This window comes from Oscarella lobularis, chromosome 4, assembly GCF_947507565.1.
Source record: "Oscarella lobularis chromosome 4, ooOscLobu1.1, whole genome shotgun sequence".
Classification (NCBI taxonomy): Eukaryota; Metazoa; Porifera; class Homoscleromorpha; order Homosclerophorida; family Oscarellidae; genus Oscarella; species Oscarella lobularis.
Window position 1 is genome coordinate 3,402,556 of NC_089178.1, and position 24,480 is coordinate 3,427,035.

General features: G+C 47.1%; 8 protein-coding genes across 10 annotated transcripts; 3 read left to right on the forward strand and 5 right to left on the reverse strand.

Annotated features, from left to right (window-relative positions):
• Nucleotides 1–660: 660 nt before the first annotated feature.
• Nucleotides 661–2,046, forward strand: LOC136186145 (DNA/RNA-binding protein KIN17-like). The gene has a single exon (XM_065973402.1). It carries the CDS (start codon nucleotides 695–697, stop codon nucleotides 1,865–1,867), a length of 1,173 nt encoding a protein of 390 aa, XP_065829474.1. The 5' UTR covers nucleotides 661–694; the 3' UTR covers nucleotides 1,868–2,046.
• LOC136186099 (serine/threonine-protein kinase N2-like) lies at nucleotides 1,908–6,648 on the reverse strand. Its single transcript, XM_065973338.1, has 21 exons — nucleotides 6,491–6,648; nucleotides 6,184–6,418; nucleotides 5,564–6,021; nucleotides 5,023–5,512; nucleotides 4,852–4,964; nucleotides 4,657–4,800; nucleotides 4,530–4,611; nucleotides 4,090–4,469; nucleotides 3,782–4,026; nucleotides 3,632–3,728; nucleotides 3,487–3,578; nucleotides 3,349–3,436; nucleotides 3,195–3,283; nucleotides 3,073–3,135; nucleotides 2,880–3,018; nucleotides 2,750–2,830; nucleotides 2,584–2,691; nucleotides 2,446–2,526; nucleotides 2,334–2,393; nucleotides 2,174–2,275; nucleotides 1,908–2,115 (listed from the first exon to the last, which is right to left on the reverse strand). The coding sequence occupies exons 1-21, from the start codon at nucleotides 6,509–6,511 to the stop codon at nucleotides 2,074–2,076; spliced, it is 3,210 nt and encodes a 1,069-aa protein (XP_065829410.1). The 5' UTR covers nucleotides 6,512–6,648; the 3' UTR covers nucleotides 1,908–2,073.
• A 39-nt stretch (nucleotides 6,649–6,687) lies between these two features.
• LOC136186102 (large proline-rich protein BAG6-like) lies at nucleotides 6,688–10,889 on the reverse strand. 3 transcript variants are annotated; one of them, XM_065973344.1, is made up of 22 exons: nucleotides 10,777–10,889; nucleotides 10,672–10,713; nucleotides 10,537–10,612; nucleotides 10,427–10,477; nucleotides 10,184–10,371; nucleotides 10,088–10,129; nucleotides 9,729–10,040; nucleotides 9,568–9,671; nucleotides 9,410–9,515; nucleotides 9,013–9,358; nucleotides 8,591–8,962; nucleotides 8,460–8,537; nucleotides 8,329–8,400; nucleotides 8,178–8,278; nucleotides 8,069–8,122; nucleotides 7,900–8,002; nucleotides 7,723–7,853; nucleotides 7,447–7,671; nucleotides 7,304–7,396; nucleotides 7,140–7,247; nucleotides 6,990–7,086; nucleotides 6,688–6,931 (listed from the first exon to the last, which is right to left on the reverse strand). In XM_065973344.1, the coding sequence occupies exons 1-22, from the start codon at nucleotides 10,837–10,839 to the stop codon at nucleotides 6,777–6,779; spliced, it is 2,919 nt and encodes a 972-aa protein (XP_065829416.1). In that variant the 5' UTR covers nucleotides 10,840–10,889; the 3' UTR covers nucleotides 6,688–6,776. The 3 variants fall into 3 exon arrangements, with proteins under 3 accessions (XP_065829416.1, XP_065829417.1, XP_065829415.1); XM_065973345.1 differs by having other exon boundaries at nucleotides 9,729–10,022; nucleotides 10,777–10,888; XM_065973343.1 differs by having other exon boundaries at nucleotides 9,729–10,022; nucleotides 10,070–10,129; nucleotides 10,777–10,888.
• Nucleotides 10,890–10,898: 9 nt separating this feature from the next.
• Nucleotides 10,899–16,766, reverse strand: LOC136186094 (uncharacterized). Its single transcript, XM_065973329.1, has 24 exons — nucleotides 16,639–16,766; nucleotides 16,484–16,583; nucleotides 16,271–16,358; nucleotides 16,103–16,208; nucleotides 15,148–16,038; nucleotides 14,989–15,086; nucleotides 14,797–14,935; nucleotides 14,592–14,741; nucleotides 14,324–14,536; nucleotides 14,210–14,266; nucleotides 14,077–14,161; nucleotides 13,956–14,020; nucleotides 13,810–13,902; nucleotides 13,573–13,761; nucleotides 13,434–13,521; nucleotides 13,190–13,379; nucleotides 12,973–13,135; nucleotides 12,844–12,921; nucleotides 12,696–12,788; nucleotides 12,262–12,642; nucleotides 11,792–12,211; nucleotides 11,382–11,739; nucleotides 11,080–11,330; nucleotides 10,899–11,024 (listed from the first exon to the last, which is right to left on the reverse strand). Exons 1-24 carry the CDS (start codon nucleotides 16,654–16,656, stop codon nucleotides 10,962–10,964), a joined length of 4,377 nt encoding a protein of 1,458 aa, XP_065829401.1. The 5' UTR covers nucleotides 16,657–16,766; the 3' UTR covers nucleotides 10,899–10,961.
• Nucleotides 16,680–19,382, reverse strand: LOC136186176 (MORN repeat-containing protein 5-like). The gene is made up of 10 exons (XM_065973439.1): nucleotides 19,241–19,382; nucleotides 19,015–19,186; nucleotides 18,849–18,958; nucleotides 18,630–18,792; nucleotides 17,458–18,129; nucleotides 17,340–17,408; nucleotides 17,210–17,294; nucleotides 17,045–17,156; nucleotides 16,858–16,989; nucleotides 16,680–16,807 (listed from the first exon to the last, which is right to left on the reverse strand). The coding sequence occupies exons 5-10, from the start codon at nucleotides 17,502–17,504 to the stop codon at nucleotides 16,746–16,748; spliced, it is 507 nt and encodes a 168-aa protein (XP_065829511.1). The 5' UTR covers nucleotides 17,505–18,129; nucleotides 18,630–18,792; nucleotides 18,849–18,958; nucleotides 19,015–19,186; nucleotides 19,241–19,382; the 3' UTR covers nucleotides 16,680–16,745.
• LOC136186128 (neutrophil cytosol factor 2-like) lies at nucleotides 17,557–19,944 on the forward strand. Its single transcript, XM_065973381.1, has 10 exons — nucleotides 17,557–17,777; nucleotides 17,958–18,040; nucleotides 18,090–18,198; nucleotides 18,252–18,386; nucleotides 18,438–18,599; nucleotides 18,657–18,941; nucleotides 18,991–19,212; nucleotides 19,270–19,403; nucleotides 19,455–19,563; nucleotides 19,616–19,944. Exons 1-10 carry the CDS (start codon nucleotides 17,601–17,603, stop codon nucleotides 19,808–19,810), a joined length of 1,611 nt encoding a protein of 536 aa, XP_065829453.1. The 5' UTR covers nucleotides 17,557–17,600; the 3' UTR covers nucleotides 19,811–19,944.
• Nucleotides 19,776–24,204, reverse strand: LOC136186129 (transmembrane protein 237A-like). The gene is made up of 12 exons (XM_065973383.1): nucleotides 22,919–24,204; nucleotides 22,355–22,865; nucleotides 21,519–22,304; nucleotides 21,335–21,460; nucleotides 21,165–21,287; nucleotides 20,998–21,116; nucleotides 20,895–20,949; nucleotides 20,675–20,828; nucleotides 20,379–20,461; nucleotides 20,235–20,319; nucleotides 19,979–20,175; nucleotides 19,776–19,929 (listed from the first exon to the last, which is right to left on the reverse strand). Exons 3-12 carry the CDS (start codon nucleotides 22,138–22,140, stop codon nucleotides 19,892–19,894), a joined length of 1,602 nt encoding a protein of 533 aa, XP_065829455.1. The 5' UTR covers nucleotides 22,141–22,304; nucleotides 22,355–22,865; nucleotides 22,919–24,204; the 3' UTR covers nucleotides 19,776–19,891.
• LOC136186173 (uncharacterized) lies at nucleotides 23,006–24,356 on the forward strand. Its single transcript, XM_065973435.1, has one exon. It carries the CDS (start codon nucleotides 23,260–23,262, stop codon nucleotides 23,956–23,958), a length of 699 nt encoding a protein of 232 aa, XP_065829507.1. The 5' UTR covers nucleotides 23,006–23,259; the 3' UTR covers nucleotides 23,959–24,356.
• The last annotated feature ends 124 nt before the right edge of the window (nucleotides 24,357–24,480 follow it).

The following is a 24,480-nucleotide window of genomic DNA, read 5'->3' on the forward strand; positions in this document are numbered from 1 at the left end:
TATCTAAGAAATATTAGTAAAAAATAAAAAATATGTTTTATGGGTACCTTATGTCTTCATTTTTGATCTTTCCTTTCTTGTGGGCTATGTGTACCTGCAAATAAATCAAGAAGACTATCGCAGGCACATATTTAGCTGTATTTATCCAAAGCGTTTGTTTGTCTGAATAATCTAAATATCAGGAGTCGACGATCCCATATAAACGCGAAGATCATTCACTGTTCCTCGAATTAGTTTCGAGCGAACAGTAGGCAGACCGAGCCTTTGGTGAGCGGCAAAGCGATGACAACCGCCCAGCGAAAAATAGTAATCTCCGCCGTCACGCCCCTTTATCCACAGAACATCGATCGGGGGAACCCGAGATCGATCTGACTATAAAAGTTGTTTCGTGCAAAATCTGCGTAGATTTTAGAAGGTTAGCTAACCTGAAGAGTCTTCATGAGGGAGGAGACTTTTTGTTCGTTCACTTCGGACGGTAAAGGACGAATAATCGCTTTCATGGGGACATCGTACACGTCCTCCACGTGATCGGAGTGTATCGACGTCCCAATCGATCCGTCGCTCATCGTCCTCGTCGCTTGGACGCTTTCAACGAGGAGAAACACCGAAAAGAAAAGGCGTGCAATGACGAACATGCGGGACACGAGAGTTTTAATCCGGGACGCCAAGACGCCAACTTACCGTCGCCAAAAAGATGGGAAAGAAGGCAGATTTTTTGAGTCCGAAGGCGATATCGAATCGCATTAAATCAAAAGGCCTTCAAAAGCTTCGTTGGTACTGTCAAATGTGCCAGAAACAGTGTCGCGACGAGAACGGATTCAAATGCCACACGATGTCGGAGTCGCATCAACGCCAAATGATGCTCGTCGGCGAAAATCCGGGCAAATACATCCACGCATTCAGCTCGGAATTCTTCGCCGACTTCATGCGCCTACTTCGACACAGTTTCGGCACGACGCGCGTCCACTCGAACGTCGTCTATCAAGAATACATCAAAGACAAGCATCACTTTCACATGAACTCGACCCGATGGACGACGCTATCGGGATTCGTTCGCTTTCTCGGTCGCGAAGGCATTTGCAAAGTGGACGAGACGGAAAAGGGTCTTTTTCTCCAATACATCGAAAAGGATCCCGAGGGACGAGCGCGACGCGAGAAAAGGGAAAAAATGGCGAAAGACGACGCGGAACGAGAGGCGGAGCTCATTGCGCGTCAGGTGGAGAAGGGAGCCGCCGAGTCTGGAAGCCCGGAGGAAGTCGTTTATACGGAGTTGAAACGTGATGAGGAGAGTGAGGGAAAAATCGCTTTTAAATTGGGGGGCGGGGCTGTTGCGGCGTCGAAAGAGGAGGAAGAGGTTCCAGGGCCTCCTCCTCCTCCTAAACCAATCAGCGTGTTCGCTTCTGGAGCAAAAAAGACGACGGATCAGAAAAAATCACTTGACCCGAGAAAACGGTCCGCTTTGGATGAAATTATCGAAATGGAGGAGAAGAAAAGGGCCAAGGTGAAAAAGCACGACAATTGGCTGTTCGAAAACATTGTCGTCAAAGTCGTGTACAAAAAGTTGGGAGATCGTTATCACAAGCGCAAGGGAATCGTTCGCAATGTCGAGGATCGTTTTCTCGGGGTCGTCAAAATGCTGGATAGCGGGGACGTGCTTAAAGTCGATCAGGCTCACCTTGAGACGGTCATTCCCGCCGTCGGAAAACCGGTGCTGATCTTAAACGGCGCCTATCGGGGATTACGAGCCGTCTTAAAGAAATTGGATATTGATAATTATTGCGTTGACGTTGAGATTGATGAGGGACCGCTGAAGGGTCGCGCTGTGGAGGGAATAGCCTATGAGGACGTTTCTAAATGGTATGAGTAGGGGGGGAGGTTGACTGTACCATATTAACTGTAGTTTCTTTGTCTTTGTTTTTGTGTTGGGATTGGCTATTTCACAAATATATCATGTGACAGAGAGAAAATGTTGAAAATATGTCCTAATACGCAATTGATTTCTACGGGGGAGGGGGGGGGGGGGGGGGGGGGGGGGCAGCGAGAGCCCTGTACAGTTACGAAGATAACAAAAGCTTATACCCAGTCTGCTGTGTAGTCGAATGACGCAAAAAGTTCCTATGGTGGCTCACCGTCACATGTGAAGTACTAGTATAAGATATTTCCCCTGTTTTACCTGTTCATCTTCTGTGAGTATTCGGGGTTCTTGGGGAGGAGAAAGACGCGGGACTTCGGACGTAAATTCGTCGTCAAAATTACTAACATCACGAATGGATTTCTATCCGGAAAAAAAAAGACGATACTTTGTAGAATTTTCGTGTATGAAGTGGTCTCACAATAGTAGGCTTGAATGGAGGCTTTACTTTCCGCTCCAATAATAGATCAAAATTCAAATTCTAAATTTGATCGATCAGAGCGCCAGTAACGTAGCAAAAAAGCACTACAAACCCGAAAGAACGGCTGCTTCCGCACTTCCTCCGCATCCGCTTCACTAGCACCTAAGCGTTTCTCGGGATTTCGACGTAGCAACTGTACAAAACGTTTCTACGCGTAAAGGACGAACGCTCCTTCTACGTTCTACAATACCCGTCTCATGATTGCAATCGATTCATTTGATAAATATCTCGGGTAGCGAACTTCGTCATTGACAATGGCATCAAAAACTTCTTCCTCGTCGTCGCCAGGAAACGGCGACTAGATTTTTTCACATACCGTAGATCCCCCACACAACGCCCTATCTCCTCTTCCTCACCTCGCCCACCATCATTTCGTAAATGAGAACCCCCAAGCCCCACCAATCGACAGCTCTAGTATATGACGTTTCCGTCAAAACCTACGCACTGAAGTTTAATATATGATTTTTTTTAACTCGTATTACATACTTCTGGTGCGAGAAACTCCGGCGTTCCGCAGAACGTTCCCGTTTTGCAACCGTGCCACATTCCTTCCTTACACAGTCCAAAATCGGCTACTTTCAAGTAGCCGTCTTCATCGAGTAATAAGTTATCTAGCTTTAAGTCCCTACAAGGAAGAAAATTACAAGGAAAACGGAGACTACAGTTTCGTTCTACACACCTGTACACGACGCCGCGTTCGTGGAGATATTGAAGACCAAGGACGACACAGCCAGCATAAAAACTAAACAACGTCAATGCTCTATCTATTTACTTCTCGTATCAATCTATTTATTTACAGACCAGGCTCTTTTTTCACTAAAAACGTCGGTGTGTATGTGCATCATGAGATCTCCGCCCGGCGCGTATTCCATTACAAAGCAAACGTGATCCTATCAATTGGCGGAGCGCGCGAGTAGAGTGAGAACTACAGACTGGGGGGGCAAATAGAACCAACCTTTGTCTGAAAACAACTGTATAGATTGATTAGAAACGGATGACGCATTTCATTAGCAATTTCAAATATTTTTCTCTCTGACATTAGGCTAATGGGACGAGATATTTAATACCATTTAGAGGAGCTTCGCGAGCTTACCTCTCAATTTCGTCTCTACTAAGTATATCTCCCTTTTTCAGGGCCTTGATGGCAACAATTTCATTCGTTATCTTATCCTCAGCCAACATAACCTAAAGGGGAATAAAGCGCCTTTTCCCCTCCCCCAACGTCTTATCCCAGCTACCTTTCCAAAGTGTCCCCTGCCAAGAACGGCTACGCAATTATAGTTGTCCATCGTTCGATGTCGCGAGACTCCGCTCGTGGCCACAGGCTGCCCAGCGCTACAATATTGTACCTGTGAATGAGTCCAATTTGCAGAGCGCGTCTGACTGACTGTGCTGACGGAACGGTTGGGGAGATAGCCGCCGCCGCTTTGGCCTCCGTATCGCCGACATTTTTTCTTTTTTCCTCTTCTTCTTCTTCTTCTTCTTCTTTTTCTTCTTCTTCTTCGCTGTCGTTATCTATCAAAGTCGAAACGACTCTCGATGACGTCGACAGGACGGATTCCAAAAGAGCAGAGTCGGAACTTCGATTTATCAGAGTCGAATCGTCTAGAAAACTAAACGCCGCCAACGCCGACTAAAAACAACAAACAACGAAATTGTTCTCGTACATAATGAAAACAGTCCATTAAACGTTTACCTGTATATCAAGACTCTGTCTTCCGGACAACTCCGATGATGATTCTTGTCCAGTTGACGCTAATTCAGACGGAAGCGCCTCATCCGGTGGAAGAGCGACGGCTGATCTCGATTTCGGCATAGCTGATTGAAGAGATTCGCGCGTCGTCATGGAAGCGCATTGTGGCTGCTTCTCGACGTTGCCTGGCAACAGCGAGGAGGCGGAGGAATCATTCTCTCGAGGATGAATCGTCGCTTTGGTTGCCGGATGAAACGGGGACGCTTTAGGGGGGCTCGTTGTCGACGTTGTCGTGCACACTTGGGGTGTGGCGCGCTTTAACATGCGAGCCCAAGCCGCCACGTTCGTATTCAAATCGCCGGCTCGCAAAAACTTACGACCACCTCAAAATAATAATAATAATAATAATTATTATTATTAGGTGGCTCTGTTGGCTTGGTTACCTTTGCCTTTGCCTAGGACAAAAAGTTTTTGGCGTTTCAATTTGACGTGTTGTCGATCGACTCGCGGTTCTTCGTATTGAACCTGAGAAAAGTGACGTCACGCGTAGAGATTTTCGGATGGTCGTACCTCGACGTTGAGTTGGCCTTGAGGTTCGACGGGTAGCGTGAGCGTATGATGTTGTGCGTCCAAAAAAAGGCCCAATCTCAGGTAAACTAAGCCACATAGAGATCCGTTCACGTGGCTGATCAGATCGACTTCAAGTTCGCGACTCTAGAGTGTGAAACGATAGAAAAACTCAATCCCCCCCTCCGAGGTAATTACCTTGTCAAGTTCAATAGAAAAACATTGCTCCCACGATTTCGAACCTTGCGGTTTCCACACGGTGCGACCAATTTCCTTTTGATCTAATTTCAATACGGCTTTGATGCCGCGACCTAAAGAGGCGAGAGCGAGTCAATTTATTGGAATGGGTCTTCTCGCACTGCCCCCTACCCTGCACGGAATCAGATGACGGTTTCAGTTTCGTTGTTTTCGAACGCGTGTGCGACGACGACGACGACGACGAAAAGGCGTCGAACGACAAAGTCGCCGAGCCGCTGACGGTGAAACCCCTATGCGGCATACTCATGGAGCCGCTCGATCGTCTCACTCTCCCCGTCGCCGCCGGCTCGAGCAAATCCTCGACGCCAATTAATTTCAGGTAGAGAGTCCCGGTCATGAGTGCTGTCTTGGAAATGTGAGTCGCCGTACAGCCAAATAGAGTGGTGCCGCTCCCGGCGGCGGCGGCGGCGGCGGCGGAAGTGGGTTGCACGCGTTGTCGTCTTGGCGACACGCCGCCGCTGGACTGGATTGTATGATGAATACGATGTCCAGTATCAATTGAAATTTCCGTATAACCGCCGTCTTTTTCCGATTCGCGACACTCCAGCGATCGTCGCAATATTTCGAGTTTCTGCGTCGATTCTTCCAATTTGCCTTGCGCCTAGGAGAGAGAATGAAAGAGATTCTTCACGTGAATCCACGATCTATTCACCTCAGCAAACGCCTTCTTATCCGGAAACGCTTTCAAAATATTCTTACATCCTGCTATGACACGCGATTCGATCTCAATTCGATGCTGCAGTTCTTCGATGCGTAAATTCAGCTCATCTATGACGTCACCATTTTTTCCCGCCAGTCCTTCCGTCGCCGCCGCCATGTCTCTTTCGTCGTTGTCTCCGCCTTCGGTCAACGCTAAACCGCTCGCTTGCTCTTTCAGAATTTTCATTCTGAGAATCTCGATTTTCTGCTTCGAATCGTTGAGCATTTGCATGGCCTCGGCGAGAACGCGCTTGTCTTTGCGCGTCTCGTACATCTTCATCATGTTCTCGGCGCCCTGTTTGACTTTGAGTTCGATGGCCATCTGCTTTTCGAGTCTGTCCAATCGGGACAGAGCTCGACTGGGCGTGCCGCCGAGAGCCGCCACAGCCCCAGGTGATGTCACGCTGGGATCTACGATTTAATTATTTTAATTAGGTTTAATTTACGTGCACTACAATATGTTATATATAGAGAAAAGAGGTCAATTCCCTTTTCTCTTATTCTAATAATACTACCATTCATCTTTTCTCAGATCCCCCCTCACATCTTTCGAAAAAATTTTACTTTTCGTACCCGTATCGGCAACTTGAGCGTTGACTTCGTTCAAATGGTTACGTAATTCGCTCAGTTTTGCATTGGACGCTTTCAATATGGCGGCGAGTTCGGCTTTCTGCTTCTTGTCCTTCGCCACTTTGGCCATGTTTTCGGCGCCCTCCTTGATCTTCAATTCGCGACGCATTTCGGCTTTTAGACTCTCCCGAATCGTTTCGAGATCGTACGCCATCGTCGTGTCGCCGCCGGGACCGTTCTATGCGCATAGCGGAGTTACGAGTTACGCGGACGCTGAATAGACTCGTTCGACTTTCGGGGCCCGTCTCACCTTCGGGTCGAAATGAGCCATTTTTCGGGGCGAAATCCCGTCAACGATGACGTCCGACGTTCGTCTGATTCGATTTCGATACAAGCGCGATCCGATGGTGGAGTGGGAACGCGACGAAACGGCTCCGCGAGTAAGAGTTCGGCGATGGAATAAAGAGAAGAGCCCGTATGTTAATCACAAGGCCCAAGAATGAAAAGTCGAGGCGAGAAAATTATAATCAACAATGTAGAGACTACGCGTTTCTAGGACGACGAAGTAAAACACAACACAAATTTTTCAATAACACCTATTTAGCCGGATTCGCGTACGCGGCGGCGGCGCTGGGAAACACGGCCGGATCGAAATCGGGGTCGTTCAGCACGCGACGTCTCAGCTGGTGATCCAATTCTCTTCGATAGACCGCGCCGAGTTGAGAGGCACCAGCTGCCGCTTTGCTAATTTCTACGATAAGACGACTAATCATTCAAGTTATTTTGGGCGGATGAGGAGAGGAAGTGACCTTCGATAGGCGTCCCGGATGCGAGTCCCGACGAACTGATCGCCTCGCACACAACTTGGCTCGCAGCTTTGTCAGCCGATACCGTTCTTACCTCAGTCTTCCGAAAAAAATTGCACCTTTAATTTAATCAAGAGATTATAAAAAATTCACCTTTTTTCTTTTCGCTGGTACGTAGTTCATATAAGCGTCGCTGAGTGTCCTCTGCGGAGGCATTTTCTTCTGAGTTTCGACGTCTCTTGTCACAACCGGAATCCATTCCTTAGTAAATTAATTAATCAGATAAAGTAAAAAGACGTTTCGTCGTCGCGGCTTACGTTCGGAAGTACGAGATGCCATTCCTCTTGTTCTGACACTTCCGGAAGCTCGTCAGGAACGGCGTCGACCCAATTGGGTGCTCGAATTTTTTCCTGAGCAAAAATTACGCGAATCCGTGTTCCCACGTCTTTTGGAGTCGTACCCTCGTTGGTTCGCTTTTCACGGACGGCTCTTCCTTCGACTTTTTCCCTTTTTTCTTTTTTTCTTTAGGAACATCATCTGTTGCCGCCGCCCACGCGTCGAGCTCTCCTTGACTGCACGGGTATTCGTTGATGTAAGCGGAGACAAACTGCCGTAAGAAAATGTTATAGAAGAAGTCCTGAAACGACGGAGAAAATCCTGAAAGCGGCGTAGAAATTGGTCCCAGCTAAGAAAGAAGAAAAGTGTGGCGAAAAGTCAAAAGAAAAAAATAACTTACTATGTGTCTCCTGAGCAGAGTTTCCACCGACGCCATTCCACCCTCGAGGCTATGAGCAAGGGCTTGGGCCAAGTGACCCATTGTCCGTCGGAACCACTGTTTGATTGCAATTCCAAAGGCATTAGGATCGTCTGAGAGAAACAATGGCGAGGAGAACTCGCGAAATCTCTCTCCTACCGTGTTCTGCACAGATAATGGTCACGACTTGATGAACGGGTTTTTTGAGTACGTTCATTATTGTACGTTGAGCTGATATACCGCGACGAGACGTCGTGCCTATCTATAATGATAAAAAGCAGCAAATAGGCGCGCAGCGTTACCGTATCCCCCCCTTTATGAGCTGTACCAGAAATTCCGTTGTGTACTCTCTCAAGACATCCATCATTTTTTCGTAGACAGTCTGTGCGCGCGTGTAATTTAGAAATGATTATCGTGTATGCTGTTACGCGACGTGCCTCGAACGTCTCCTCGGCTGTCATGTCTTGCCCGTCGTTGAACTCATTTTGAAGAAAGCGAATGAGATTTGGTTGAAGTTGGGTAAGAGGCCCAACGTCGCCTGAACGAGTTTCAAACAAAGAAAACACGTAAAAAGAAGCGAAGAATGACCTTGTAGAATCTGAACTGCCTGCACTACTGTCAATCTCTCCAATATACACTCAATCAGACGAGATACGACAGCTGAAAAAAAGAGCTCTTCTAGTGCCCTATTATGACTCTGTATATATATATGTACTCACTGTTCTCGCTATCTAGCTCCACTAGGCCTTCAGATGCGTTAGCAAACATCTGTTGCAAGGACATTTGAGCTTGAGCATCTATAGCCGCGACTCTATGAGCTGTACAATGACTTTCCACGGCGTATTCTTACCCTCGTTTCCAGCCATCGTAGACAGAACGGCTCCCAACATCCGCTGGGACATTCCCTGCACGACATTGGCGAGATTTTCCGAGCCAGACGACGGCGGCGGAGCACCAGTAGTACTAGGACCGCTTTCGCCATCTGAAGAAGTCCTTTGTTGAGGCGGCGCCGACGCTGAAGCCGACGCCGGCGGGGTCCATTCAGATCCTCCTGGCATATTGCTCAGAAGATGTCGCGCAAGTTGAGCAGGAATGTGCTGGACGACGTTGAGTCGAACTTCTATGCTGGGACCCGAATGAGAAGGAGTAGAATCTTCAATTTCCATGTCATCTTCGCTTCTCTCGCGCTCATTGTCGTCTTGACTCGACGGCACTTCTCTTTCTACAGAAAAAAATCTTGGACTTTGCGTGACGTGGATTTTTTCTCTAAACCTTGAAATTCCATATGTATGACAGACTCTTCGTCTTCGTCATCGTCGTCGTTTTCCGTCTGCGTTCTCGCTTGTACGTGATCCTCGCGCGACGGCGAATTGGCCGCCATTTCGGCGAGACGTCGTCTCTCCATTTCGATCTGCATTCTCTGAAAGGGATGATTGAGCGGCGGCCCGGCGCCGAAACCCGTCGACGCCAATATGCGTCCCGGTGTGAGACCCGGCGCTTCGGAGCTGGGAAGGAGACAGCAATCGCCAAGAAAGCGAAAACATTGGCCAACGTGGTAGAAATATTCTTTGGCGCCCATTGCTAGGCTGTCCGCTTCAAGACTGACATTGATGTGATTCTTTATATATAAAACTATAACCCGATTTTCGAATTTTTTTGATTTACTTACCAAACGATTGGGAAAGCGAAGACACATTGCTAGTTGTCTCAGAACGGGATCCATTTGTCTGTTGAGCTTTGTGACGTTGTAGAGAATGCGGCTCAGTGCAAAGAAGCTTTAGAAAAAAAGACGTTAGACATCATCGTTCGTTTTTTTTTCTTCCTTACTCCGGATTCTGGCCGGGTGGCATCGATTCCGTTTCTTCGGGTGCCGATTCAAAACGCTCTTCGCACTGTTCGCCCATTTGAATAATTTCGTCCGCAGTCACCGGCTTGGAAAAGCAAAAAGTATCACAAAAAAAAAGCAACTAGGTTGGTTTTCCTTATACCGGCATTTGCTGGCGATCTCTCGTGGCGTTACTCAGACACTTACGCGCCTCAACAAAACGCTCAGAAATCTGACCGGTTCTGCGTCGCTGTTGAAGCTGTCTTTGGTGTCGTTGTCGTCGCTCTCGTAGCTGTTGTTGCTGCTGCTGCTGCTCTCGTAGATCTCGCTCTCGTTGCTGACGTTGTTGTTGTTCTCTTTGCTGTTGCTGTTGTTCTTGTTGCTGTTCTTGTTGCTGTTCTTGTTGCTGCTCTTCGCGGCTTACGTCGATTTGAACATTCACGGAATGACCGTCGGACTGAGGAGAATTAAAAAGCTTCTCTCTCTAACATTCTATTTTTATACCGATCTCGATGAGCTGACCTGGGACGGCGAAAACGACGACATCAATCCCTGCACAATACTCTAAAAAAACACATACAGTATATGACTCAACTATATATTGTAATATAGTCTCACCTGAGTCATATTAACCATGCTGGTGGGCAAATCCAATGATTCAAAGAGACCAGCCATGTTGCCACTACTACCGCCACTTCCGTGATGATGGTGGTGGTGGTGATGGTGAGCGTGGGCGTGGGGACGTGGATGTCCACGTGGTTCCTCAGCCGATCCCTGCTCTTGCGAGTTATTAGTCGGATTACGAACTTCGAAGAGATTCTATCTTTATATGGAATGGTCGAATGTGAGTTTCGCTTTTACCGCTGGCCGGTGGTGCCCTTTCGACGAGATGAATCACTTTTCCTGCCACGCCTACGATGACGTCGCTGCGCTGAAGAAATCTCCCCCGTTCCCTTTTTCTCTTCGCTTACTGAACTCCTTTAGGGGTCGATCGTCTTTGAGGACTTTTCCTTGGAAGATGAGTCGTTGAATGCTGGCGGGAACGCCCTGGGACGATCGAAAGAAGGTCGACGTTTGATTGCATGGCGGCGAGAGCGCGTGCGTACCACTGTTGGCTCGATTTTCTGCTTGAATTCCTTGACTGTTATCTATCGAAAGCGAGGATAGGGAGAATGGGGTCCCGGAGACGTGTTTTTGGAGCTGAATTTTACGTCTTCGCTTAGATCTTTGAAGGAGTGCACTTTGGAGTCCAATGTCTTCACGGTTACTTCCATTCTGGCTGAGTTCTGAGATATGACGTTGCTGTTAGCGTGCTCTAGCTGACTCGAAAATGTATGCTAATCCGTCATCCTAAATAGCAATTACAATGTAGCAAAATGTACCGAAATAGAAATTACTAAGCCAAAAGTTCGCTTCCAGTCGCCTGCTCATACCTTGATCTATGAGGACAATCGGTCAGCTAAAATAGACATTTTTAAATTAATAATTATATAACTATGAACAGCTATGTTAACCTGATGCAGTTGAACGTCTTCGACAAAACCGGGTATCTTGGGAAACGTTTTGCCGCAGCTACATTCATACGTTCCGATGGCCGTTGCATCGACGGGGGGCGGAGACTGAGGAGGGGTGAAGGGAGCCTCCGCCGCTTGGCGTCTGCTTCCAAAACCAACACCAAAATCTCCTATATCCTGGCGCAATTCGCCACTGTTTGGCAACGGAAAAGCGCCAGATTCTCTTGTCAGTGGTTCTCCGGCGTCGCTAGCTAGTCAAAAAAAATAAAAGCGTTCAAGTTTAGCCATCTGTTTTGTCATACCAACTGTGGGTGAGCTGCCGAATAACGGTTTCGCTGACATTTGACTCGGACCTCGAGATCTCATTGAACCGAGACGTGAGCTTGAATATCGCTCCCCAACGCCTCCAAATGTCAATGGTGAATCAAAAGGAAGCGGTCTTGAACTGCTTCCAAAACCCAAGCCGTCGTCACGACGAGGAAAATCACGAGGCAACGGAGACTCGAGAGCCGAAGCCGAAGAAGCTTCATTCGAGTCATTGGGAACAGGATCACCGCCTCCGGCCCCGGCCCCGCCGCCGCCGCCGCCGCCGCCGCCGCCGCCGCCGCCGCCTTCATTAAATATAGACAAAAATGTATCTTTCTGTTGACAGTCTGTCAACTGAAAACAAAAACTATCACGCTTTGTCATTCTTTTGTGCTACGAAATTTACCTGGTGAACTTGAAGATCGTCTTCGCGAGAGAACATCGTTCCGCATATGCATTCAAAGTGTCCAAAAGCCGACGCGCTTGTAGGCATTCTCAATAGCGGCGACGATTGTTCCGTTGCCGTCGCAGCTCCAGCGAGACGAGGAGCCACTGGAGCTGCTTTTTCCTCGTCCGATTTCGGTCGACTTGCCACGGAAAAGACGCCAGAATCCGACCCTGCCGACGGCAAAAATTTATCTGTTCCAGTTGGATCCAAATCGACGACACCAAATGACGGCGGCGGCGGTCGAGGAGAGACTGATCTTTCAGCGGTGCGATTCGGCGGCTCTTGGGGCGTGACGAAGTCAGAATCGGCGGCGGCGGCGGCGGAACTATTTAATTTGGATATATAGGCTGGCTTCGTTTCGCTTTTGCAGTCGGTTAACTATAGGGAATAGTACTAGAAAGTCTCCACCCCTCCTCTCTCTCTCTTACCTGATGAACTTGTAGATCGTCTTCGTGAAAAAATCCTCTCCCACATGCACATCTGAGACGAAAAATCGGCGATGACGACGGCACCGGTGACGATGAGCTAACAGCGACAGCGGCGGCGGCGGCATCCGAATCCTGACTACCTCTGCGAGCTTCCATGCTGTCTCTTCTCGCCTCCAAAGCGCGATTGAAGAAAGGAAAGAACCCACCACTATGCGATTCTATGTTGTCTTCTTCGTCTCCGAAAAAAAGTTTCGGTAAAATGCGAGGACGAGAAGGCAACGGCGAAGGAGAAGGAGAAGAAGATTTGTGTTCCGTTTCCGAATGAGGAGCGGCGAAAATGTCGGGTCTTGCGACCGGATTTCCAGAAAGATAATCTTTTAGCTAGAAACACGTGTATTTTGTTTGTTAATTAAAAGAGAGTAGATCTGATTAACCTGAGCTTTTAGTGGTTTCTGCCAGTCGAGGTCTCTCGTGTCGACGCCGTGTTCTGTCTCCATGTGAGACTCCAAGTCGCAGCTATTTATTTCCTAAGAAAAAAGGAAGAATTCGCGTCTTTGTTATTGTGTACGCGTTCCAATGCACCTTTTCGCATATAGGACAGTTGGCGGGATGCTGAGCGCACACTGCTTCGTGTTGTTGCAGCTGGTCGAGAGGAAAGCTCTGAAAAAAATCCAATTACTATTTTAATTCTCTCTTTTTTCCTGTACCTACCAAGCGACACCACTTATTGGAGCATTTCACCGGTCTCTTGGAACACTCTTGCTTTTGGTGTTCATGTAGAAGAACTTGAGGCAACGAAACGCCGCAACTGCAGTACAAGTCTTCGTGAAAAATTACCGCGTGTTTTTCCTTCATGTGTTTCGGCATCGAAATCCTGAGCAACACGTAAGTTAATTAAGTATTTAATTATTTAATGAAATTGACTTGCCTGCACAGCGAGCACCAAAACGTCAATCGACTGCAATGTCTCTCATGCATGACGAGTTTTAAAGGAGCCATCCAAGTCCCGCAATGACGGCACTGATTGTCGCCAGGATTGACGGAGCCCTTGGTGGGACCGTCAGTCCCATCAGCGGTCGTTCCTCGCAAAGACTGCCCTTCCAATTTAGAAGAGCGAGCTGAAAAGAAATTTTTTTTGAATTTTCAGTATATAAATGGACGGAAGTCGTTGCCTCGCGCTGCAGCCGACGTGTCCGATCTTTTGAAAGAGATCGCGAAGTCGGCTTCCTCGAGAAGAGCGCTGACGCCAGCGTAAAGTGGCTAAATCGATACGCGTTCTAAAAGAAATCAAAACGACTCGTCGAGACGAACCTTGGATGGATCGAAGGAAGATTCCTTTCCGCCGACCTCAATGGAAACGTCTCCGTTGTCCTGACAGCACCACGTGTAGCGTTCGCGCGAAGGTGCGTTGAATTCTTGACACAAAAACAAATCCGGATCTCCCGCGTTCGCCGTCACTTTGACGCAGATTCGAGAAGGCAGCGATCCGACGAGAGACAACTGCGGGATGGGGGTTAGAGTTATTTAAAAATGAGTAGTTTTTTTTACCATAACAAAATGTCTGTAACCGCCTTTCGCTATGGTTCCTCTTACTATTTGATCGAGCTCGACTTTCTGGGCTTGACCCTGTTGAGGATCGTACTATATAAACAGTGATTGTTTTGAATAAGAGCGTCTCTTTCGGTGTAGTATACCTCCTCCTCAAAGTCTTCTGGCTCGGTGAAATCTGTCGCGAGGTCTACGTCTGTTATGCATATACCTAAAGTCAAAGATATCAGCGGCTGTTGGTTTTGCGTGCAACGGCATTTATCTGACTTTTCTCTGGTTCACATTTTAGTACTCGAAGAGAATAGGTGCTCAATTCGTATGATATTGTGATGATCGTGCCTTCTGTTAGGGTCTACTCGGCTCAAATAGGAGAACCCCATCTACTCAGTAGTCATCTTACGTGATATCGTTTCAATTGAAATTCGAGTATGTGTTGTCTCGACTCCATCGGAATTCCCTATCGCAAAAGTGAAATTCTCAATAATAATAATGCTTTTTCTTGTAATATACTCACCAAAAATGCTGACGACATGGGCTTGAATTGGACAAACGTTCCCTTCGGTAATTCGGTCGGCGAAAACTTGACACCGTCGCCTTCCTCGATCTCCAATCGCTCCATCATCCACGTCGGTATGAACGCGACATCCGGTTCGCCCTGTTGAAAAACATTGCCAATTCCACAGAAGACGAAAACGTCCGGATTCTTCGCATTTTCGAGTCGTAGCGTCTACAGTAAAAGAATTCTCGCGACGTTCTTTTTTCGCTCATTTTGAAAATATTACTATAGGTTCTCGACGTAGCATTCCTCCTCCTCCTCCCAGTCCCATCGCAACCGCCGAAGACACGGTAATTTTGTCTGTTTGCTCGATGCCGGGCTGCGCTTCAGGCATAAAGATTAGGGGAAAGCATTTGAGCACAGAGGGAAGTGGCCTCTGCGTAAGGAAACTAGTAAGGAAGAGATTCGCATATACACTGATTTGGACTCGCCTTTTGAAACGGATTCATTCTCTGAGTCATCATTTTTAACAGTCTTGCAAAGGGCAACATGCCGTCGTGATTCATAATACCATCGAACTCCGAGTCCGAGTCCGAGTCCTTTACAATGTCAGACAATTGTAGAGCATCGCTGAAACAGAAAAAAATATCACAAAGATTTATATGTTCTTTGTCTGATTTTACCCGTGATTGAACGGACACGCCGAACCGTTTCTACAATTTCCTGCCATGAAAAATTCACAAAAGGGCATTTCCTTGGGTTCCGATGCGCCGGCTGTCACCTATAAAAAATTCCAGATATCATAGTGCGTGCCATGGAACGCGTGGAAAAACTATTCGCACGTCTTTATCAACGTTGAAATTTTCGTCACTTTTCGAAGACTCTTCGGATTCGTCTGAGACGGAAATTTCGGCTTCGCCTTCGCTAAGTAGTCTGGCAAGGCGAGACGACGTCGCATCAACGTCGTCGTTTTGGTTAGGTTCTAGCATTTCGTTGTGGAGACCAAGATCGTTCAGTTCGTCGTTAGAAGACAATGGAATAGTGTTTTCATTTGAATATTTTTTCGCCGTGTCGTCACGGACTTCCTCCTTCTGCTCCTCTGCTATTTCCTTTTCCGAATCATGTGGAAATTTCTCCTCCTTAGATAATTGAATTTCCTCTTTCTCATCTTCGTCTTTTGTTTCTGTTTCATCGACTTCCTCTTCCGCAGTCTTATTAATCTCTTCGTCTTGTTTATCAACTACGTTTCTTTCAACGCGATTAACCTCCCCACTCCCCGAGTCGTCAGTTTTATCTTCCGCAGCCCCAAGGCTGGCAGGCTCACCAGTGACTCCTGCCTCATTTTCGTCAAAGTCCACGTCTTTCTCACCATCACTGTCTGCACTCGCTACACTCTCCAATCCGGCTAATTTATTGACGTCAATCCAGTTCTCTGCAGATTTCTCATCATCATTGTCTTTATCTGATTCTTTTAGACTCTCCTCCTTGACTTCCTCGACGTCTTTCTCGTCGACGAAAATTTTTTCTTTATCACCTATCACCTCGCCATCTTCCTGTTCATCTTCTTCTTCTTTCGAAATGATGCTCACGTTTTCCTCTTGAGCTGTGTCGGTCCCAATAATGACGCCATCATTATCGATCTGTACTGTGCTTTGTGCTAGTGAATATTCTTCAAGAGCTGCTTGGATCGAGTTGAGAATCTTGTCGGCATCTGCAACTTTCATGAAGCAGTACTGATACATCGCGTTATATTGATAATGAAACGAAGAGATTAATTTAATTAATAACGAAACTCACTTTATTTCGAATTCCTGCGTCCACAATTAAGCAGGGAGTAAATTCGCTGCCTTTGTACACGTCATGAATGGAACTAAAAGGAATGTCCGCGACAGAACCAAAATCACTATCTCAAAAAAAAGAAGAAAGTGAAGAAAAAACTCTGAAAAAGGATAAAAATCTCATTACGAAATAAAGATGAGCTTGGAATCGGTGATAACGATCTGACCATCAAAACCTCCAAAAGAACTTCGACATTTCCACGAACAAGCAAACACTAAAATCAAAATTAGAAAATGAGTCCCCAGGGTATTCCCCCGTGAGTTCATGATTACGTCGAGCGCATTGGAAGGACAGTACAGTAGAGTTTTTTTCTCCGATTTAACTGTTTGAATTGCTCACCTTGTCGTATTTTCTCGTTTTTTAGAACGTCGTCTTCGTGGTCGACTGCGTAGGACTCCGTTACGCCTGCAACCGGAGCCGATCGATCATCTGCGACCGTCTTCGAAAAACAGAAAACCAATTCCCTCTTTCTCCTTTGCTCTTTCTAATCTTACTTCGTCAGCAGCAGCCATTCTGCGGAAAAACGAACGTGCGCTACTAGAACCCGTATTTCCTTGTTCGGGGGAGAAAATATTTATCTAGGTCGACAGCTATATATTATTTATTCATAGTCTGAAACTCCTTTTCGGCAATTCGTCATAATCCATTCGTGCTCTTCGTCGTCTTAAGAACCAAGGGATCAAAGAATAAATCTCCGAAAAATTGAAACTGACCTGCATTTCTAAGAAACTCCCGTTCATAATCATACACAACTCGATTTTTAGGATTATAGAAACCATCCCCACAATCGTACCATCCCAAAGGAATCGCTTTGGGCGGTTCTTCATTCGTCAGCTGCGACCGACCTAAAGAGAAAATCAAATGAAAGGAATTTTTATTTTTTTAATTAATAATTCTTGCCAGCTGGTTTCAGTCCATGACAGATTTCCTTATAAAATCTCCTATCGAGTACATCGCAGTATGGCCATTCTTCGTTTTCGTATTCCAATCCGTCAGAGAAAGTGTACTTTTCCTAGGTGAAAACATACTCGAAACGAGTCTACTCTACACTACGATCTGTTCTACCGTTTCTCGCTTCGCAATCCCGTTTTCCCATTCTGCTTCGTACTTGGCGCCGTTCGGAAAAAATAGGGTACCCTTGCCGTGAAATCTGAATAAGAGATGAGCCTCGCAACTCGTGCCATTTTCGACGTACGTTCCGTCGCGCATTTCACCGACGTATTTCGTTCCTGTAGGAAAACTGTACTCTCCTTTGCCTTCCATTCTAAAGAAAAAAATTCTCAAAAATAGTAGAAACAACGCACGAAGCCTACCGTCCATTTTTTCGATCTCCTTCGTACGAACTTCCTATGTGCTCCATCCCCTTTAGACCGTTACCGCGACAACGGTAGGTATCCCGTGCGAAACTAACGCATGCGCGGAGCGTCGATCTTCGCGTTCCGTGTTCCGTGTCACGATGTCGACTCAATTAGAAATCGTTCAGTGCTGGGACGAAGGCGTTCGAGCGGCCTTGCAGAGCAACTTTGACAAGGCCATGGAAGCGTTTGAAAAGATCGTCGACCCGCGATGCTACGTCCTATTCGACATGGGCACGATCTGTCTCAGAAAAGGAAGCTTTCAATGCGCCGTCAAGGTATTTCGTACAGAACGAGGGCCTTTCTTTCCTTTTCGTGTCCTTCGCCGACCGGATTTTACGTGTTCGCTGGGGGAACGCATTTCCGGCGTAGGTGTCACCACCCTTTAGCGGCACACCCTGCACTTAACCTGATTCCTTCCTTTTTTGGGCATATATATAGTCTGTCCTCTGTCTTAGCACTTTGACGCTGCCGTCAAGAAGGATCAGCATCTCGCTGTCGGTTATTTCCAGAGAGCAATAGTCAAGCACAAATTGAGAGAGTTAGTAAAATGTCTATCCCATTATTTTACCTTTTGATTTTTTTCTCAGTTATCAGTCTGCTCAAGATGACTTTGACAAAGCATTCAAACTGCTCAGAGGAAATAAACTTATTGACTATAAGCAGATGGGCATGCCCGTCAAATTGTACAGTTCAGAAGTAATAATAATAACTTCTGAACTATCAATGGCATCATCATTTTGCTTTTCAAGGTACTTTACAACCAAGCCCTTAACTACATTTTCCTCGGTGACGGTGACAAAGCAAAAAAGAGTCTAGAGAATGCCATCGATGATAAAATGACGGCAGCACATGATATAGCAGACAAAGCTCTCGCTTCAGCCAAAGTAGACTATCTCACAAAAACATTATGATTAAAGTCTGACTTTTTCTACTAGAAAGGGGATCTCTTTGATTTATACATGCTGCCAACAGAGGCTCTATTTAAACCCCCTTCTTATAAAACGGAAGTGATTGGACGTAGTACCGAGTACATGGGCCACGCCAAAGTGTTGACGTCTTGGGATCAAGATCGGACAGCTGGATTCGAAGGGGCCAAGGCAGGAGAGAGGACCCACCCAACGTCTCACCTCTTGTCACTGTTTTTTTTTTCCCAGAGGGCTCCTTCTCCTGGTTTAGGGAGAAAAAGCGGTGCTGCGTCGCCCGCTTCACCTAGGGCGCGATCTCCTGTGCCAATTATATCACCGCCCGCCACTTCAACCCAACGAATCAAATCTCCAAAAGATGATGAACCTACAACGGGTGAAATCACCTTCAAGGCAGTGTATCAATTCAGCCCGTCGACAGACCAGGAAATTGCTATGATAGAAGGCGACATCGTTTCTGTGAGAGAACGAGGAAATGATGGTTGGTTCAAGGCGATCAATAAAAGAACAAAAGAGGTATATTCCCCAGCGTCCTAGACAGAACGATTTATTCTTGGGGTGGTAGATGGGCCTCGTTCCAGAGTCGTACCTCGTGGAAATTGCGAGGAAGCATTCGGCTCCGCCTGCAATGATGACATCAGGTCGTCGCGTTTCGCCTGGACCTCAGTCTGCTTTCAAGCCAACTGAAACGAGAAAGAACGAAGGCGTCCAGCCAGGCAACAAGTCGCCGCGCGCTTCACCCAGTCCGGGAAGAAGGTCGCCTATGAGAAAGAGCCCCTTGCTGAAAGTGAGTATCTAGATGAAGGAGTGTTTACTTTAGCTAATATTTTTTTTCTTCGTCAAGGATCGTCTTGTGGTCGTCAAGATGCATTTCCTAGACACGCGAGCTGTCGAAGTTGCTTCGGGGACTTCATTGACCGACATGACGTCGATAGCGAAAAAGAAATTCAACGTGGAAGCGAAGGCATTATCATTATGGTAAGCAAAACGACGAGAAACAACGCGTCGACTGTAGTCTCCTCCCTCCAGGCGAGAAGACAAGACCCATTTGATATGCATTCAAGACGAATCGGACATGCAAGACACGTGGAAAACTGTCTTTGACGGACACCTAACCCTGTGGGTGTATGAAGAAAAGGTTCACTATAATAGCACTAAGTGGTATTGGTATAGTATTTGTTTCTAAGTAGACCGGTACCTCTGGGACTCCTTACCTTTATGAAGCGGAGGCGCTGTATGATTACGACGCTCAGCAGGTCGGAGATCTTGGCTTTCGAGCCGGCGACGTCGTCCAGGTGACCGTGGAGGTGAACGAAGAATGGTTGGAGGGACGTTCCCGTGGCAACATGGGAATTTTCCCGAGGTCATTCGTTCAGAAAGTTTAGGAAAGAGAATGTCTAGAAATTTTAGAATCAGCTATATAGGAGGAATTTCTCTTTCTTTTTTTTCTGTTTCTCTTTTCCTTTTCACTCGTTATTATCTCTCGTTGGATGAAACAAGTAATCTATTGGAAAAACTATCATTATTAGTCTATTTATTGTATTGATTCCTACCTGGCGGGTGGACTCGTTGGACTTGGGAGGCGACGAGGAGCCAGCCAAGTAGGCCACATGCCGCTCGAACCGTATTTAACGCTCGCCACGTCGTCAGACGAGAACTCGAAGCACCTTCGTCTTTATAGCACATATCGTTATACGTGAGAGTGCAGTCCGTTATTGAGCTATCACTGGGTGTAATAAGGAAATCAGTCCTATATAAAAATATATAAAAATATTATTAGTCTTTCTTCGCGCGTGATTGCAGTTTAACCATAAATCTGGACGCCTTTCGTAGAGACTAATGCGAGAATCTGCGCTCGCTATGCTCAGTGAGAAGACGATACCGATGAAGTAAACTAATTTGAGAAGGAATTAAGCGTTGCGCAGGGGGGCAATTGCGTTGAAAAAAGCAAACCGAGTATTGCCAATGTATAGCTTGGACGAAGCTGAAACTTTCTTAGAAAATTACTATCAGAATGAGCGTGAGCAGATTCATATCTAAAAAAGGGAAAATCTTTTTTATTGTTTATTATAACTTATTTATTAACTATTTACATTGGATATAGCTGAATTAACCCGGTAATATTAAAATTTGTGGAAGGGTTCTCTTCTACTTATCCTCCCATAGAAGCTAATATTAAGCGAGTGAGTTATCTATCTAATTATTTATTAAAATTAGATTTGTTTCCTTTCTTTTTGGGGTTGCCTTACCCATCGAGTACAGAAACGCAACAGACGGCGAGAAGGAAGTAGTAGACGCACTGGACCGCTTGCGAGGTATTTTGATAATGTAAAAGGAAATCTGACTCCAGATTTGAGACGTCGGATAGAACGTACACTACGACGCACTGCCAAAGACTATAGCCTAAAATTGAGGCCCCAAGGGTACAGTAGGAGAATAGTTCACCGCGGTGCTATTGTATTTATTAACCTGCTACAAGGCCGTGGCATAGTAGAGCGAACCAGCGAAACCAATTCAGAGCTTGCTGTAATAAAGGTATCATTTTTATTTTTTATTTTTTATTTATGTGTACCATGGCCAGGTCTGATGTCGTTGGATCGAGAGTGGCCAGTTCCGTGTTTTCCTGCTGATTGGCTTCAAGATCTCGTCCTCGCAATTCCAAGCGATTTTCCCCGACAAAACCTTTTCCATCTAGGAGAAGAATACTGACCACGCCCACGCCTCCTTTATGTATGGAACCTGGTCGCTCAATGAACACAGTTTCGACTGGTTGACTTGTCAAATTTGGAGCGTGCGATGGACGAGATCTTTCAACGACGTCATTATCTTCATCAATAATGTCTTCCGGTGAAACAACCAATTCTAAAAAAATTCAAAATCAATCGAAAACGTGTTATGTATGTATTTACCGTCGATTTTTATAGGTCCGGGTTCGCTTGGTCTTTTTGTCGACCTCGAATTTCCTTTTCGTCGTTTTCGTTTCGTCGATGCAAGGGTATCGTCGCCAGACGGAAAGCTCAGCGTGGAAATCGGTGCTGGATACGTTCGAATAAAAGATGGAGATACTTCGATCGTGTTTTTTTTTTCTTTTACCCGGTGGAAGTCGGCGTTTCTCGCCGTCTTCCAAATCTTCGCCGCCGAGGGCGGAACGCTTCTTCTTCTTACTTGATTTTGGCTGAGCGGCGACGTTGTCGCGCGTTTCGTAAGCGCGTGACGCCGCAGACGTTTCGTTTTCGCTTGCGAGCGTGTTTTCGAGCTTTTCTACGCGGTGCAGCTCCACGCTCTGCGAGGTGTCGTCGAGAACAGATCTATTTTTCTTCTTTCGCTTCTTTTTCGGCGCGTCGGACGGCTCCATTGGGTTTGCGTTTGACATGGCGACAAAACTAGCGCGCGCGTGGCCTTTGTCTAATGCGGGGGTGCGCCGGTGTTGAGCTACATGGCTCTCTTTCCCGAAGAATGTCGTCAGGAAGACTGGATTCCCGACGAGGAAGTATTGCGCTGCACGAAATGTCGTCGAGAGTTCGGCTTCTTTAATCGAAGACATCATTGTCGATTTTGCGGTGGCGTGTTCGACGGAGAGTGTTCCTTTTTGTTGGGACCTGAATGCGCTCCCGCCTATCGCGGCAAGAGAACCTGCTCCTACTGTCACGCCCTCTATTTCAAACACGCCAACGTTTTGCAGAAAGGTGCTGACGACCACGCCCCCCCCCCCCATTATATATACAGTTTAATCTGGAAACCACAGGTGCGACTTTTGTGAAGTATACCCGTGATGGAAAGAGCAAGGCTGACAGACATTTCTGGTTGTCAAACTATGGAGGCAACATAACAATTGCCTGGTCAGATCCTGCATCTGGCCAAACAATGAGTCTGAGCAGACTACGTATGCAGCATTAGACAGCTGTATATATAATTCATTTTTGCTATACCAAGGTGATAAGTCGAGCAGTTTTCTAATGTCCGATGTTGATCGAGTGGAATCAATCGAGCATCCTCCCACAGTGACAGGTCGGCTATTTTTTTCCTCGCGCCGCCGCCGCCGCCATCAAATCTAAAAAACTCTCGTTTTCCATTATTAGAACCTAGAAAATTATTAATCAAGATAGAGTGCTCGAGCAGCAGCAGCGTCGGTCGAGATCTGGTGATGGAAACCACAGACGCAGCACTTAGTGGCGAGTGAGTGAAGTCACATCCTTGTCGCCCGATTTTCCGATCTTTATACGTGACCTATTATTTTTCTTCGGTAGATGGCTCGAGGGTCTGCGAGCAGCGCACTACGTTGCCAAGGCGCTTCGATTGAGACAGGAACGCGAGCGCGAAGCGGAAGCGGCAGCCGCTGCCGATGCGCTCGCTGAAGCGAAGGCAAATCGTCAGGCGGAGCGAGCTCGTTCGAGCGCCAAACGAGAGCAAATACGAGCAAAGTGGTCGTCTTCGGGAAAGCTAGGACAGTAGATGAGCATGTAGAGTAGAAGGACGCTGTGTAATGGATTTACGACGTGATCTCATTGGTGATTTCATAAAGACGACTAGGTGGGCCCTAGGGTGGGGCTCTTCCTTATTCGGGCGTTTTGACAACGCGTGCGCATTGAGCGTTCTTTCCGCCATAGTGGGTCCCGTGGATTCCTCGAATTGCGACGTTATTTGGTGTTTCGTGGCCGTCGAAAGGTGCGTCCGAGATTAGTTAGAAATCGATCTCGGCCAGGACGTCGTCGAGAATCGGCGTGTAATGTGCTGAGAGCCTCGCGAGGGGGAGAAAGTTGTTCGACGAGCTCGAGTGCGCATAGGAATCGAGAGTCGAGAGTCGAGAGAGGTGCGCACGCGCTCGCTACACATTATGGGCAATTGCCTAACGAAAGACGAGACGAATCCGCCGAAGCGAAAACGTCCCGAAAACAAGAAACTTCTCGCCGAAGTCGATTCGTCGCTAAGACAGTGGGTCATCGAAGGATCGGTGGAACACGAGCCTCCCGTCATCGAACAGGTGACCTTCGATCCGGCCTATCGTCAGAATCAAGTCGAATTACTCGACGACAATCGAACGGCGCTGTACGTGGGAAAAGGCTACAGTACGACGCTGATGAAATTGCCAAACGGGCAAACGCGCGCCAGCAGCGGATTCACGCGCGGTCGACACGCGTGGAGCGTGCGCGTCGACGTGTCGCGCTGTCGCAGTTGGATGCAAATCGGCGTCGTGACGGCGCGACGGAAAAACGAAGGATGCCCGCAGATATTCGACGGTAAGCCCCATCCGTTTCGCGCCGACGAAATTGCGCTACGAAGCGACGGTAATATCGTCACGGGAAAGCGCGACGTCGCCGATACGCGCGGCTCCGAGCGCGGCTACGATACGGGCGATATTATATCGGTGCGGCTAGACATGGACAATCGTACCGTACAGTGGCTCAAGAACGGCAAGACGTTTCAGGCTGAACCGGAGTTCGTTCTCTACGCTGACGAAGTCTATCCGTCCGTTAGTTTAGACAATCCCAAGGAACAGGTCTCACTTCTTTCGTATTTTGGCACGGCAGCGTAATACGCTCGCGCATGCACGCACGCACGCACGCACGCACCACGCCACCGCCACCGCCGTCGTTCCTTGTTCTCATCCTTAGAGAAGAAGATTCTATTACTATCTACTACTAGTGTGTGTGTGTGTGAGTGTCAGTGTGCTGTGTGCTGTGTGTGCTGTGTTCGGGTGAAAAAGCTTCTGCATATCTCCTTCGTTTGACGTCTCTCTCTCTTTACAATTTCTCAATCACCTATATGAACTATAGAAATAGCCATTTTTTTTTCTCTTTCCTCCCCTCTTTCTTTTTCACCTCCCCCTCCCCTCTCCCCTTTGCTTTAGCGTCGTGCCGCGTACTGTATTTCTGAGATTTTTTTCTGAAATGAATCTCGCCTTTTGTAAACATGGGATTTAGTAAAAGACAATGTGGGCTAACGCGGCATCACTACGAACCCACATGCGTTTACGTGTACTATAAACAGATTTCAAGCGGAATCTCGACTACCAAAATAGAGGCCTCACGTACCTTTGTTGAGGCTTCCTTGTAAC